A 14,256-nucleotide genomic window follows, 5' to 3' on the forward strand; every position below is an offset into this window, starting at 1 on the left:
CTGAGAATTAACTCTTAGTGAGCAATATTCCTTACTTTCCACCCTGAAGAAATATCTAGAAAATCCCCCAAAACCTTATTTCAGGTATTTTCAAATTTTGCAATTCCTATGCAAAATGAATGATAAGGGCAATTATGCAAAACAGATCTCTGCTGTTTCACTCACCCGTTATTGATCAAAAATACATGCACAACTTCTGTCTTCCTTAACAGATTTAATAACTAACTACTACACACATTCATTTGTGAATCCAATAACGGGTTGTGCCCATAAATGAGAGGACTCAGAAATATGACTGATGGATACTGGTAGATTTTCACTATCATTTATTAATCACAAATACAATTCTGGAGTGATTTTGAATATTATGTGAACATATGATAAATTAAAAAATGACAGAACATACATGGTAATATAAATGAAGCATGTCAGATAATACTAATACAGTCCATACCTGCTGAAGTTTGTACAGCTTTAAGGGGAAAATGTTTTATGAATTACTGTGCTGCATAACTCTAAATTCTACACATCTGGCTCTCATTGGGTACAATCCAGCACACTATTTCACATTCCTCAGGCCTGCAACAGCCAGGAGTCTTTGTAGTGCACAACATCTTAACTTACTTCTCTAGGGACAAAGAAAACACACACACGGGCACACCGCCTGAAACTGCAGCACATTGTTAACACCATGGGTCGACTGTCCTACAGCAAGCGATTAACAGGTTAGTATTAATGCAGCTGCTCCTTCTCATTTTAATATTTATGACAGCTCTCAGAGTTAGTAAGCCTGAAAGAGCAAAAGCAGGGATATAAAGTCTGGATGCAGAGCTGAAGGCTAATGGTCCCTCAAATTACAAATTTCTCGGAGGTTTGCACTGTTCGTGCGCACACGGACAACCCATGTTATCCTGGCAGAGCCTGCATGTGTTTATCTAATCTGTTTCGGTTCAAGGTGATCTTGTTTTGCTTCTTTTATTGGGAAAGGCCTGTGAATCGAGCCTCCAGGATTCCTGACTTTCAGCTGCTGAGCATATGGAGCCTTCCTTTAAAATTCTCTCTCTCTGTAAATACTGTATATATAGTGTGTGTGTGTGTGTGTGTGTGCATGTGCGCATGTGTGTGTGTGTGAGGGGGGGCTTGTGCATATATATATATATATATATATATAGATATATATATAAATATATATATATATACTGTGTATATATATATATATGATGGGTTTAAAGTGCATTGCGAAATGTAATTAACATATTTCTTCATATTTATGTATTTTTTATAAACTGTAACAAAACTGGAAAATCAAACCAGCTTACAACTACAATGATGCACTTTATTATATTTTCAAAACATATTACACTATTCAGTGAGAAACACAAAAATATATCTCTCTTTGTGGAATATTTTGAACTTTATAAAATACAGAGTTAGAAAAAAATCAAATGAATAATAGTGTATAGGAAAAAAATGGGCCTCTTCATGACACGAGTGTTGTTACTTAGGGATCATTACTGATGTGGTTGCTGTATGGAGTCTGCATGTCCTCCTCATGTCCATTCTCAGCAAATACCTATTAGGAAAAGACAGTTGAGAAAATGGATTTGTTTGATTGTACGAAAGTATGGTACAAGTTACAGAGTACAACCATTTTAAATGTTTGACTTTATAAGAAGTAATTGACTTTGACGGGATGGTGTTCTGTCTGGAGGTGGTTTCTAAGGTGCTGTAGATGCTGCCAGGATAGATACTGTCTCTCATGATCCTGAGCTTCTCTTTTCTTTGTGGGTTGAGTTTCTTGTTGGCGTCTTCAAATTAAACCTAAAACATGTTACATGGACCCTCCCGCCTTGGGCTTCTCAGTGTCAAACTTCTCTTCAGGTCTGCTTCCTGGATTGGCCACTGTTGCTTCAGTCAGGGTTCAGTTATTTTTAGTGAGAACCAAAAAGAGAATAAAAGTCTGAGAATTTCTTTGTCTTTTCTTTGTATTTAGACCAATTAATTTGTGTAGTGAATGCAAGCACACAAAGCTTTCAAAATCACTATGGCATACAAGTCATCCCATGGACCAAGGTGATATTGCCATCTTATACAGGGTGTCCATAAAGTCAGTGTGCAATTTAAAATAGTTGTAACTTTGTAAGTATATGTGATAGAAGGAATATGTAAAAAGGATTAGAAAGAAGAAGCACTTACATTTTTAACATTTTCAATATATCCACCATCATTACTAATACAAAGGGTAATACGATTCTGTAGTTCTCATAAAACATTTTCAAGCTGATTTTCAGTAATACCAGCAATCACATCAGTTATCCTAGCTTACAAGTCTTCTAAAGATTGAGGTTTGGTTAAATAAACATTAGTTTCACATGTCCCCATAAAAAGAAATCCAATGGAGTCAAATCTGGTGAACGTGGAGGCTAAGAAAATGATCCACCTCTTCCAATCAATCTGTTATGGAATTTCTCATGTAGAAACTGTCTAACATGCAAAGCAAAGTGACAAGGAGCACCATCTTGTTGAAACGCTGTATTCTCCATCAGTCCTAATTGTTCAAGTTGAGGAATAAAGTAATTTTGCAGCATTTGTAAATAGCTATTACCATTAACACACACCCTTCAAAAAAGAATGGCCTTATGACTCGTTTTTTTTCCCAAAGCACACCACACATTAACTTTGGGAGAATCTCACGTTCAACAAACTCATGTGGATTTTCAGTTTCCCAAACATGGCAAAAATAAAACTTCTAAAAACAAAAAAAAAACTATATACATCAAGCTTTCTAATCTTTTTTATGAATTCTTTCTATCACATATACTTACAAAGTTACAACTATTTTAAATTGTACACTGACTTTATGGACACCCTGTATAATCATATACACATATCAGTTCTGCTTCTCCATTTGCATACTAGTTTTTCTCTAATAGGTTTTCATAATTTTAGAAAACAGAAAAAAATTGATAAACTGATCCAAAGGGAACTAAAGGTTCTTAAGCTTATTGACTGATTTTCCATTCACTTTTTAACGCACTTAATCAAATTGTATGACGCTTTGGTCTGTCCTGGATTTAGTACAAGGCAGGAGCCCACTTTCAGCATGGTGCAAGTCCATGGGCACTCTCATGCACACACCCACATTCATTCAAGCAGAGCCAACTTGTAACCAGTAGCTAATGTAACCAGTGAAACTAACCTCCATGTCTTTGGGTTATGGGAACTCAAATTAAAAAAAATGCAAAGCTCTGGGAGAATGTGCAGACTCTGCAGAGATAGTGATAGAATTCCAGCTCAGTCCCCTAGATAGATAGATAGATAGATAGATAGATAGATAGATAGATAGATAGATAGATAGATAGATAGATAGATAGATAGATAGATAGATAGATAGATAGATAGATAGATAGATAGATAGATAGATAGATAGAAATTTATTTGTACCTGGAGGAAATCTGGCTTTTTACAGAGGCTAAATAAATAAATAATAAAATACATGTACTGTACGTTAAAAAGAAAGAAAACCTCTGAGTTGGCAGTCCCAGTTCCAGTGAGGCATTATCCAGGTGTGTTGCTGTTGGTATACAGGGGTCCCAGTAGTGCTTCTTGTCACACTTCTGCTGAATAATTTGTTGTCTGAAATTCCTCAGTGTCAGTGTGTCACAGAGAGGATGTGCAGCATTGTTCATTATGGCACTCAGTTCTGTTTTTATTCTCTCCTCCTCTACTACTTGTAGGGGATCCAGGCTGCATCCCATAACTGAGCCCACCTTCTCAATCAGCTTGTTAATTCAGTGGACCACACTTGAAGTGATATTACCGGCCCAGCACACCACAGCATAGAAAATTGAACTGGTGATGACAGAGTTGTAAGATGTGAGGAATGTCACTACTGACATTAAAGGAGCGCAGTCTGCTCTGCCTTTACTTGTATAGTTCCTCAGTGTTACAGGACCAGCCCAGCCTACCATTGATGTGGACCCCTCAAGCACAGTATTCCTAGCACCACCTCCACAGCCACACCATGAATTGTGACTGTGTGGAGAGGCTATTTGGTAAGTTGCAAACAATTCTTTCTGCACCAAATAGCAAAGTTCTCCATATGACTCTTGTACTGTCTCAACCCCCTTATCAATACACCCCATTAATGCAGAATCATCTGAGAATTTCTGAATGTGACATGACCAGGAATTTATATTATATTTATATTTATAAGCCAGGATGTACAGAGTGAACAGAACTTGTGACAGGACTGTTCCTTGTGCTGCTCCAGTGTCGCTCACATCCACATCTGAAACACAGTCCTTTGAGCTTCACAAACTGTGGTCTCGCACACAGATAGTACATTATCCAGGACACCATAGGCCTGTCCACCTGTATATCTCTGAGATTCTAGAGCTGTGTGCAAACTGCTAATTGCTGTGTCCACCATGCCACCCTTTATAATGTATATGTGTGTATCATATTCCTTTATAATGTAGAGGTAAATGATCTAAATTCAAAGCCACTGTCTTTGTTTTAACCCTGAGTTTTCTTTATGACTGCACATAGCCTCCTATTCAACCATGGCTGACTCATCTAAATGACAGCTTTGTAGGCAAAATGTGAAAAAAAAACAAAAAAGCAAGCAGATCCCTTCAATATGGGGGTCAGAGGTCTCCACCTCAGCTGCTCTTGTTTCCTAAATACCCAAACAAAGCTGGAGGACGGCTGAGCAGGACTCATACTGGGCTATGGTTATCCTAAACAGCTGATCAGCCGAAGGGTGTGTCCCAGCGAACCAAAATGAAGATAACGCTGTTCAGAGGGCACAAAAAAAAAAGAGGACAGTAAGCCAACAGAACATGGCGTGTGCAGCTGAGTGATAAAAAGATGACCGGGCACAATAAAATTCACAGCTCAGTGAGTTGAACATGCAGCTTGCCTGTGCTCTGCCACAGTTCATACCATTAATAAAGCTGTCATGTTTTTTTCCCCAAAGCATTATTTTTATAGTGATGGCTATCAAAGCACCACAGTAATAGCAGTAATAATATTTTGAAGAGCAAAGCAACCATGAGTTATATTGCTGGACTAACTCCACAGCATCTTCTTTTAAGCATTGCTAAATATTGCCCTTGTAAATTATACATAAGGCAGATAACTACAGTCTGTGTGCCTTACCTCTGCAGGAGGCTAAATGCTCTGTAAACACTTTAAATGCCGCCCTGGAGTGTGTTTTGTAACGTGGGGAAAAGCTGCAGCAGAGGACTCATTATCACCTTGGACTTGTTTACCTGCTCAATAAACTCTTTGTTTATGAGGTTAATTAACCACATTTGACTCGTTTGCTTCTAGCGTGCCATTCACGTTATAATCATCACTTTAGAAGTAAGAACTCGATGATTCGCTAAGCCCGTTGTCATCCTTTGAGGTGATATACCTCATATATGTTGTATTAATGTAATGTTAATTTTAATTACCAGCTGCTCTTTTCCTTTGTGTTGTGAACATTTTTGTTCATTCAACAAAATGAAGCTTTTTAATTTTACCACCAGGTACAAACGAATGTCATTTTATTCATTTTTTGGTGATCAAAAATGAAAACATTCTGATAATGAAAAGGAATAATAATGTGTCAAACTATTTTGAAAAATAATAGCAGTAAATGGGTCAAAGACCATCCTACTCGGTATACATGAGCACTGAACCCAAGACGCACACCTCGACTCCCAAATCCCAGACAAGGATGAGAATGAAGGGATGCCTGACCCGAAATTGTTATGAGTTTAATTTTTGTCAGGCTTCTCTACAGCTAGAAACATAACTGGTGTTGTTTTTGGGGGTTCTTACAGCCCAGAACTCAGAATTTTAATTAGCAGTTTCATTTTGAAGTTCGTTATTTTTTATCGTCTTTTCCTACACCATTTTGTTTTGACTATAATGTTGTATGACAATTATGTGTAGTTTGCATCATCTGTATCCATTGAGATCTATCCCATAATGCACCGGGTTGGTGCCGCTTATGATGTCATCTGGGACACTAGTATAAAGGACACCTAAGCAGTCATTCAGTATTTGAGATTGGACCAAATCTAGCAAATTTCCTTTTCACAATTTTGCTTACTGGTTTTTGAAACATGTTCTGCTTTTTGATTTTGATTTTCAGTTTGCATTTTGACTCTCATGATTGGTTCTTTTGGCCTTTGCTTTAGCTTACGACCCCATTTTTACTCCTGATCCTCACTCTCTTTCTGTTTTTGGACTGACTGCCCCCTTTTTTAGTCAGTGCCCACATGGATGAGTAGTGAGAGCACACGCAGTAGGAACTGTGGATGAAAAGTAATCACTTGAAGCTAAGGAGTGGGGTTATGAGGCTGATCACCGACCCACTCAACTACAAACCATAGGCATCCATTTTTTAATGCTGGAGTCAAATGACCTATTAATATGCACCGCAGAAAGCTCAAGAAGGGTTAAAATAAAGAAATTAGGATTTCCATTGATTAGGGGTTTATAAAGATTTAGATCTAACGACCCAAATAAGAAAATAAGCACCATATTGGGCCCCAAGAAACACATCTCTCTTTTTTACCATAATGACTGTAGAGTTATGCATAAGCAAATAAGAATGGCCATATGATAAAAAAAACAAGAAATGCTTCTGTTTCAATTCCAGCATATTTCTCACATGAGTATTACTGACAAAGACAAGTGGAAGCAAACAAATTGATTGTAAAATTGTAATTATCATTAAAAACAAGGAATAGATTACTGAGGTATTGCACTGTCAATGTAAACTCTTACTGTAAATTTCAGAAGAAAGAAATCAATTCTTCTTCATGACTCTTACAGCACAAGGGTGTGAAGATTTTTGAAAGAACAATATGAATGGTCGCTTATCTTGGTAACTTGAATTATGATGTCAGATAAGGAATAATTGTCCTGCGGTGGGTTGGCACCCTGCCCAGGATTGGTTCCTGCCTTGTGCCCTGTGTTGGCTGGGATTGGCTCCAGCAGACCCCCGTGACCCTGTGTTTGGATTCAGCGGGTTGGAAAATGGATGGATGGATAAGGAATAATACAATAATATATAATAATTAAGTGGACAGAAATGAAAGTAAGGGGCCTCAGCTTGGTCCACAGCATGATATTCATGGGTAGCAAGATATAAGTAATGGACATATATAAAGTAAAGTTGTTTATAATTTGGGTTTTTGGAGGTCAGATAAATATTTTTTAAAACAGAATTCCTAATGAGAGGAGAACTGAGTGTAAATCAGACAGCCTGAGATTATTTACAAGGGCTTGTTGTTATGAATTGAAGCAGTTTTAAGTTTTTCTCTATGCCAATTCCACATATTTTCTTGCTGTTTTCGTCTGTTTACTTTTGAATCCATTTCTTGAATTAGTTTTTCGATTTGAAATTGTTTTCATGCACCTAAACATACATATTTCACTTGGCACACCAATACAGTATTTTATTTTCTAATGGACACTGCCATTTTGGATGACATTTGGTATTGGTTCCATTCCCACCGTTACCATGTACAACCAGCAAGTGACATCACCGTGGCAAAGACATAAAGGTCAGCATCACATACTTCATGATTGTCCAAAATTATGAATACATGAACAAAAATCTTTTGCAGTGGTGAAAGAATCGACTAAAGATTTGGAAATTGTCTCCTCAACTTTTTAATATTTGTTTTTTTTGTATATGGATTTGTAGTATGGCTTATCTTGACTTTTGGTAAGAAACCTTGCTATTAACAACCAACAATATTGAATGTTTGTCTCTTGCTCAATCTTACAGTATATTACCTGTCCATTTCCCTATCAAGCAGAGCACTCGTTAAGCTGAGGTCGCATTACACAACTTCTAGCCAAAGGGGATGTCAAAATTCATGACCACAGTTGCTGATCTCGTCACTTGAGTATGTCAGATTGCATGACTAGAAATTGCTGGAGATGTTAAATTACGTAACTGTTTGATGGCTTTCTATTAGAGTTTCACATTACCAGAGTATCGCAAGCTTTCCACTTTGTCCGACATTGAATAATGAGCAGTCGCACAGAGCCAGTGGCCATGCTTAGGGTTAGTAGGTAGAGCAAGTTCAACAGCAATCTCTGTCCATTTTTTTTTTATTCCTTCCTATCGTGATATGTAAAACTCAAGACATGAGACAAACATCTTCTGTTTGAGTTGTCAAAACATCTATGTTCCTTATTTCTCGTAGATGTATTACATTCATTGTACTTCCAAGTGGGTGCTCCTCGGTTATAAGCTCTCACACGCACACAGAGCCCACCAATATAACTTAGGACAAACATAAATCTATTTGATTTTGTCAGGTGTGAAGGCTAGGGTGCACCCCAAATAGTTTTTAGTGTAACTCTCTGCAGCACCCCCTAGCAGCACCACCGGACCCCAGCAGGGCTACACTAACAGATTATAATTTGTGGGGGTCCAAACAGGTACTGATATTCATGGTTACTGCCACCTAGCATACAGGGGAGACAATAGGCAGGAATTACTGCTCTATTGTCCTTCCACATTATGGCCATCTTGTGCAGGTAAAGACACAAAACCAACTCCAGTTTCCAATGGTCCCTCCATTATTTTTTACTGGCTGATCACAGATGCTTCTTTTCATCTCGCTGGCCAATTCTACATTTGTTCTGCCCTGGTATTAAACCAGCTCTTTTCCCAGCTGGGATACCTGTCTGTTTCCTACACAGAGTAAGTTTCAAACTAGTTGGACTGGGTCACTGGATATGTCACACTACACAACTTAAGGTAATTGAAGCCACAATTAAAGTCACAACTGAAAATTGCTGGAAAAGCCATTTAATGTGACAGGGCCTGATTCTGCCATACAGAGACACCTTCACTGGGATTCAGAGTGGAAGGAAATGCACAAGAAAATATAAGTAAAGGATCTGAGGGAAAAGAATCGGATCGTCACGAGAAGCTGAAATAGATGGAGAAGGAAGAATATATGAAATTAGATCTTATAAGCTGGACCATTCTAAGCTCTTGTCATTGTCCCTTTGTGTTGCAATTTACTTGACTTGACCAAGGAGGAAAGAAGACAGCTTGCCAGCAATGCACAGAGCTAAATTATGAAATAAGGGATTGTGATTGTGCCATGCAGGGCATAAACCAAGATGTCTATCCACATTGTATCAGATTTTGGAAACATATGATTGAAAGAGTCACAGATCAGTGACTGAGCTTTAAGCTTAAAAGTACAAAAAGAAGACAATAGAGCGATCTAGGAGCTACCTTAATTATTTCTATGAGAATCCAGGATAGTAGGTTAGAAAAGGGGGTACAGCTGGCCTGATACAGGTTACAGTGCAAAGGCCCAGAGGTACATTTTTGCAGTACTTGAAGTATTATACAGTATAATTCACATTGAGCAAACAGTGGAAATATGGATAACATCAGTGGTCTCAAACTCCGGTCCTGGAGGGCCACAGTGGCTGCAGGTTTTCATTCTAACCCTTTTCTTAATTGGTGACCAGGTTTTGCTGCTAATTAACTCCTTTTCCTTTCATTTTAATTGACTTGTTTTTTAATATTTGTTCCCCTGAATTTCTTCATCGTTCCTCTGAATTGCTTCATTTCTTTCCTTAAACAGAAATGAAACATGAAGTGAGTGAGCCAACAGAAGACCAACTAAGTCAGGGCCTCAAACTCCAACCAATTTCCCTCCAACCAGTTGCTTAATCAGGCACCGATTCTTGTTGTTAATTAAACCCGTTCTTTAATTGCATGGCTCTCTCATGCTGCTCTCATTGTGCAATGGCATCCATTTCCAAAATTGTTGATTTTCTCTTTTCTAAGAGCACTGTTAAAGTGTTTTGTGGACCTGAGCGGATCAGCATTCCTGAGACCTTCACCTTTCTTTATTTTCAGGTATTGTATGATCAACAATGTTGGTCATGTTTTGCTGGTCATGTTTTGGCTTATTTTGTATCTCACTATTATTTGGCTGCTAATTAAGGAAAAAGAAACAATTAAGGGGTCTGAGTCTTCAAGAGCAAGTCAATTAAAATGAATTTAAAAGAAGTTAATTAGCATCACAAACAGGTCACTAATTAAGAAAAGTGTTAGAATGAAAACCTGCAGCCACTGCGATCCTCTAGGACCAGAATTTGAGACCACTGGATTATATTTTTATGTGCAAAATGCATTACCAAAATGTCAGGGACATAAGGATGTACAGTCATTGAAACATGCTATACACCATGATTCGTTATATTACTAATATGCTTTATTTACATGTTGTATTGCATTTATCACTTGAGGATGACTTCTTTGCAGCGTGCCACATGGTCTCTTCAAGTTTCTAAACATTCTTTGATCCTTTTTTGGTGTAATTCCTATGTTTTTCAATAGCATTATTCTGTAATAATTAGTTTTATTTTGGTTAATAGATAGAGTTGCTGTTGCCTACAGTCTACGGTGTCAGTTTGTGTTGTCATTTTTCACTTTTTTATATAAGTAGGAGCTAAATGTATCCCTTGCCAGATCTTTTCAATAAGAAAGGAAAGAGTATGGACTTCTGTAGTTTTGAATTCTGAATGTTTATTATCTGCGGTGGGCTGGTGCCCTGCCTGGGGTTTGTTTCCTGCCTTGCGCCCTGTGTTGGCTGGGATTGGCTCCAGCAGACCCCCATGACCCTGTAGTTAGGATATAGTGGGTTGGATAATAGATGGATGGATGGATGTTTATTATGGAATATGATGCCCCAGGTGCCCAAACCCTGGCATCCATGTCCTTGAAACCAGGACACTGAAAGTCATGTACCAAAATGGACTGGGCAGTGAGGACACATACACACAAACACACACAGAACAAAAGATGTGCTTGTCCTTTCTTTCTCAAAAATAAAGCTTTCAAAAATTATAAGTGCAGTGCAGTTATCAAATAAATAAATAAGGTCATAATAATCCAATATAATCAGTGTACAGTGGGTGTTAAAAGTCACAATGAATAAATAATCCATAAACAGGTTAAAATCAAAGGGTAAAACACAGGATCTGTCCTTTAAAATCATTCCCGAGCATTTGTGCTTCCTTCTAAAAAACAACTTCTCTTCTGCTTAACATTTTTGGTCTCCTCAGCTAAAGAAGACGTCCTCTGACAGGTGCAGTCATCCTTGTTTATCCAGCTTGTTTCCATATCACCATCCTACAGTGTTGGTGGAGACCCCACGAGCCATGCCGCTATCTCTTGGACTATTTATTTCTTGGCTGTTTGTCTATCCTGCTCAGGCTCTTTTATATTTTAGTGGGTGCAAGTACCTTAATTATGAACTCCAGAGTGGTAATGAGGAATCTGTCTAAACCATGCATGTCTGCAGGCTCCACCGATTCCCTCATTGACACCCTTGGGTAACTCATTCACACTATCTCATGCACCTACCTCCACCCACAGCCTGACAGTACTGTTTAGGCTAAAAACACACACACTGCCACAGACCCCTAACACACATCACCACACTGAACTCTTATGTATTTTATCCTATCAATATAATTAATTTTGCATTTAAGCTTGGTCGTTCTGGCACCCGTTACAATAACAAAAAAATCTCACTATCTCAGCAGCCCAAAAATAAAGAAACAAATTATTTGGTAAGCCGTTGCAATTACAATACCATGTTGAACAGTTTCTCCAAAGTACAACAAAATGGGGGTTGTCTGAGACACTTTATTGAGGAATTCCCAGGAGACTGACAAAGGTTTCTGAGGTTACATGACATGAGAGGGGTTGAATCTGAGCAGCTGGTGAGGAGCTGCTGCTGTTGTGTAACAGAGATGGTGAGGTTAGCTAGAAGGTCAGGAATAGGTTATCAGAATTATCCACCCTGACAAAAATGCAAAAATTCTTCTATGGATCAGTTAAAACTCACACCAAACACTAAACTGGCCAATGCGAGAGATAAGTACCTGCTATCAAAGCCTAATGTGTATTAATGCTTCCTTTATGCCTCTGTGTGCAAGAAATTCTGGAAGGCACAGTAACACAGTGGTTAGCACTGCTCCCTCACAGCTTAGGTCACATTTTTGCCCACAATAATCAGTCTAGTATAATTGGCAGACACTTTCCTAACCCTAATGGACACTTAAAAGGTCACTGCACCATTAAAATTCACTCAAAACTAGTTTTGTTTCCTTCTCTATTGACTTCCATTCATTTGCTGAGTTCGGCAAAGTTTCCGAACATTTCTGTTAGTATTTCACCAGACTTGAAGTGAAGATAATTTATCACGGTTTGCATATCACTACTGCACTATTTACTGTATTTGTGTTTTATTATTACATGCAACTGATGTATGGGCAGTTGTATTTTTCCCTGATTCCCAGCTCTTCATGTAATCTCAATGCGTATTATTGTTGTTTATATTATGTAGTACGGTACTAGTCATGGTACTTGCCCAAGACATGTAATGGAATCATCTTCTTATATAATACGCTACCGTGTCTGTCTGTTTGTCTGTCCGGGATTTTAAATCACCTGTAACTCGCAAACCGTTTGACCTATTGACCTGAAATTTGGTTCACATATACTACGTGATGTCTACTGTCCGCTTTCAGGGTGATTATTGACCTCCAAGGTTATTCCACTTTTTATTTTTATTTTATTTTATTGTAGAATCAACTGTCGTCAGAGGTCAGTAGGGCGGCCGTGCGGTGCATGCGTACAGGCGCCGTTCTCATCCCTACCACCTTCACCGTCACTTCCCCTACCTCTTCATATCTTAAATCATTCTTGAGGCAGATTGAAGACTTAAGTGCCAGATTAAATGAAAAATTAAGGAAAACATACTAATGTGTGGATAAAGCCTAAAAGGCCTAGCAGTATTTTCTTGAATTCTTAGTTAGAATTCCGGATACAAAGTTTTTTCAAGTTTATGTTTGAATTTTTGTTTTCTACTCTTTCTTTATCAAATATTCTCTATGATTTTGTCTCATGTTCTTGGCCCTATTGTTTAATTCTTGCTATCACGGTTTTGACCCTAGCTAGTTTATTTTACCATATCCATCTCCTAATTGCATTTCTCTCTTCGTGTTTCTGCTTCCTAGTGCAGCCAGTAAACCAACCACCTGTAAGTCTATGTTCTACTTCAGTAAGATAAGATGGGGTTTTATGAAAAGGTCAAAATAACAAGCTGGATTCAAAGTACTAAAAAGTCTAGCCAATCACTAACTAAAAATCAAAGTTAAAAATCATGAAGTGAAGGTTTAAAAAGCCAGAATGTACAGCAACAAAAGTAGTAGTAGTGCAAAAGAGGGTTTAGATTATCCAATCTTGGATAAAGTGAGCTTGTACATGGCGATTAAAATACTGTCAGACATTATGACGTCAGATGTTGTTCTCTCCCAGAAGCTCATGGGAGAATTGAAGGTATTGCTAAGTAATGAAAATAAAAAGTCAACTTTGTATCCAAGAGATATAAAAATAAAACAACCTCAACAATGAATTTTACAGGCAAAATGCCCTGGAAAAGATTTGAATAACAATTCTAAAGACTAATAACAGGAATAATAATATAACAAAAATCATAAATCATGGCCCTGAGTTTGACAAAGCATTTATGTTTAAAGGTTGCTGTTTGAAACAGTGGAAAAAAAGATTGTAAAAAGCTGATTATTGTTCTGCATTTGCATTGTGGCAGTGTGAGTGGGAAATAAGCTGTGCATTTATTAGTTTCATTTGGGAAGTTGAATACCTTCAATGAAATCTTCTTGAGTAGCAGAGTGTTATAATAAATTATATAATTATAATTATACAAATAACATTTCAATGAATTAAAGGTGCACCTGTGTGCACAAGTATTAATTAATATTGTTAAACAAAAATATATGTTTCAGTCTGGAAGTATATACATACACTGATATCTGTCAAATTTTTAATTATACCAAGATACAGTATGAATATTCTGAAGTACCAACCACACCTAATAACACATGACTTTGAGATGCCTTAGAAGTTCATTCCAGATTGATATATAAATAATCAGATTCTACCAGTCTAAAGTTAGGCAATGATCTAGGATGAAAGTGTTCTGATAGATGTTAGGAGATAGTTCCTTTTTTATAAGTTTATAGGAGTTTCTGTTTCAATTTGACTATGTTTACTTTAGTTTTTGGGTTTTTTGGCATCATTATTTTATTTCTTGTGCCTATATTTCTCAATTTCTTTTCATTTTAATTATGAAATATTTTTGGGAATGTTTCCTCTGCTGTTTGGTAAATTTGTGT

At 37.5% G+C, this 14,256-nt stretch overlaps 1 protein-coding gene across 1 annotated transcript in view; it reads left to right on the plus strand.

Annotated features, from left to right (window-relative positions):
• The first annotated feature begins 568 nt into the window (after positions 1-568).
• Positions 569-14,256, plus strand: part of LOC114654311 (globoside alpha-1,3-N-acetylgalactosaminyltransferase 1-like) — a 72,193-nt gene continuing 58,505 nt past the window's right edge. Inside the window, exon 1 of the mRNA XM_028804775.2 lies at positions 569-725. Within this exon, the coding sequence (XP_028660608.1) occupies positions 692-725 (34 nt within the window). The 5' untranslated portion in view covers positions 569-691. The remainder of the gene's footprint in view (positions 726-14,256) is intronic.

The sequence above is a fragment of the Erpetoichthys calabaricus genome, chromosome 7 (genome assembly GCF_900747795.2).
Source record: "Erpetoichthys calabaricus chromosome 7, fErpCal1.3, whole genome shotgun sequence".
NCBI lineage: Eukaryota > Metazoa > Chordata > Cladistia > Polypteriformes > Polypteridae > Erpetoichthys > Erpetoichthys calabaricus.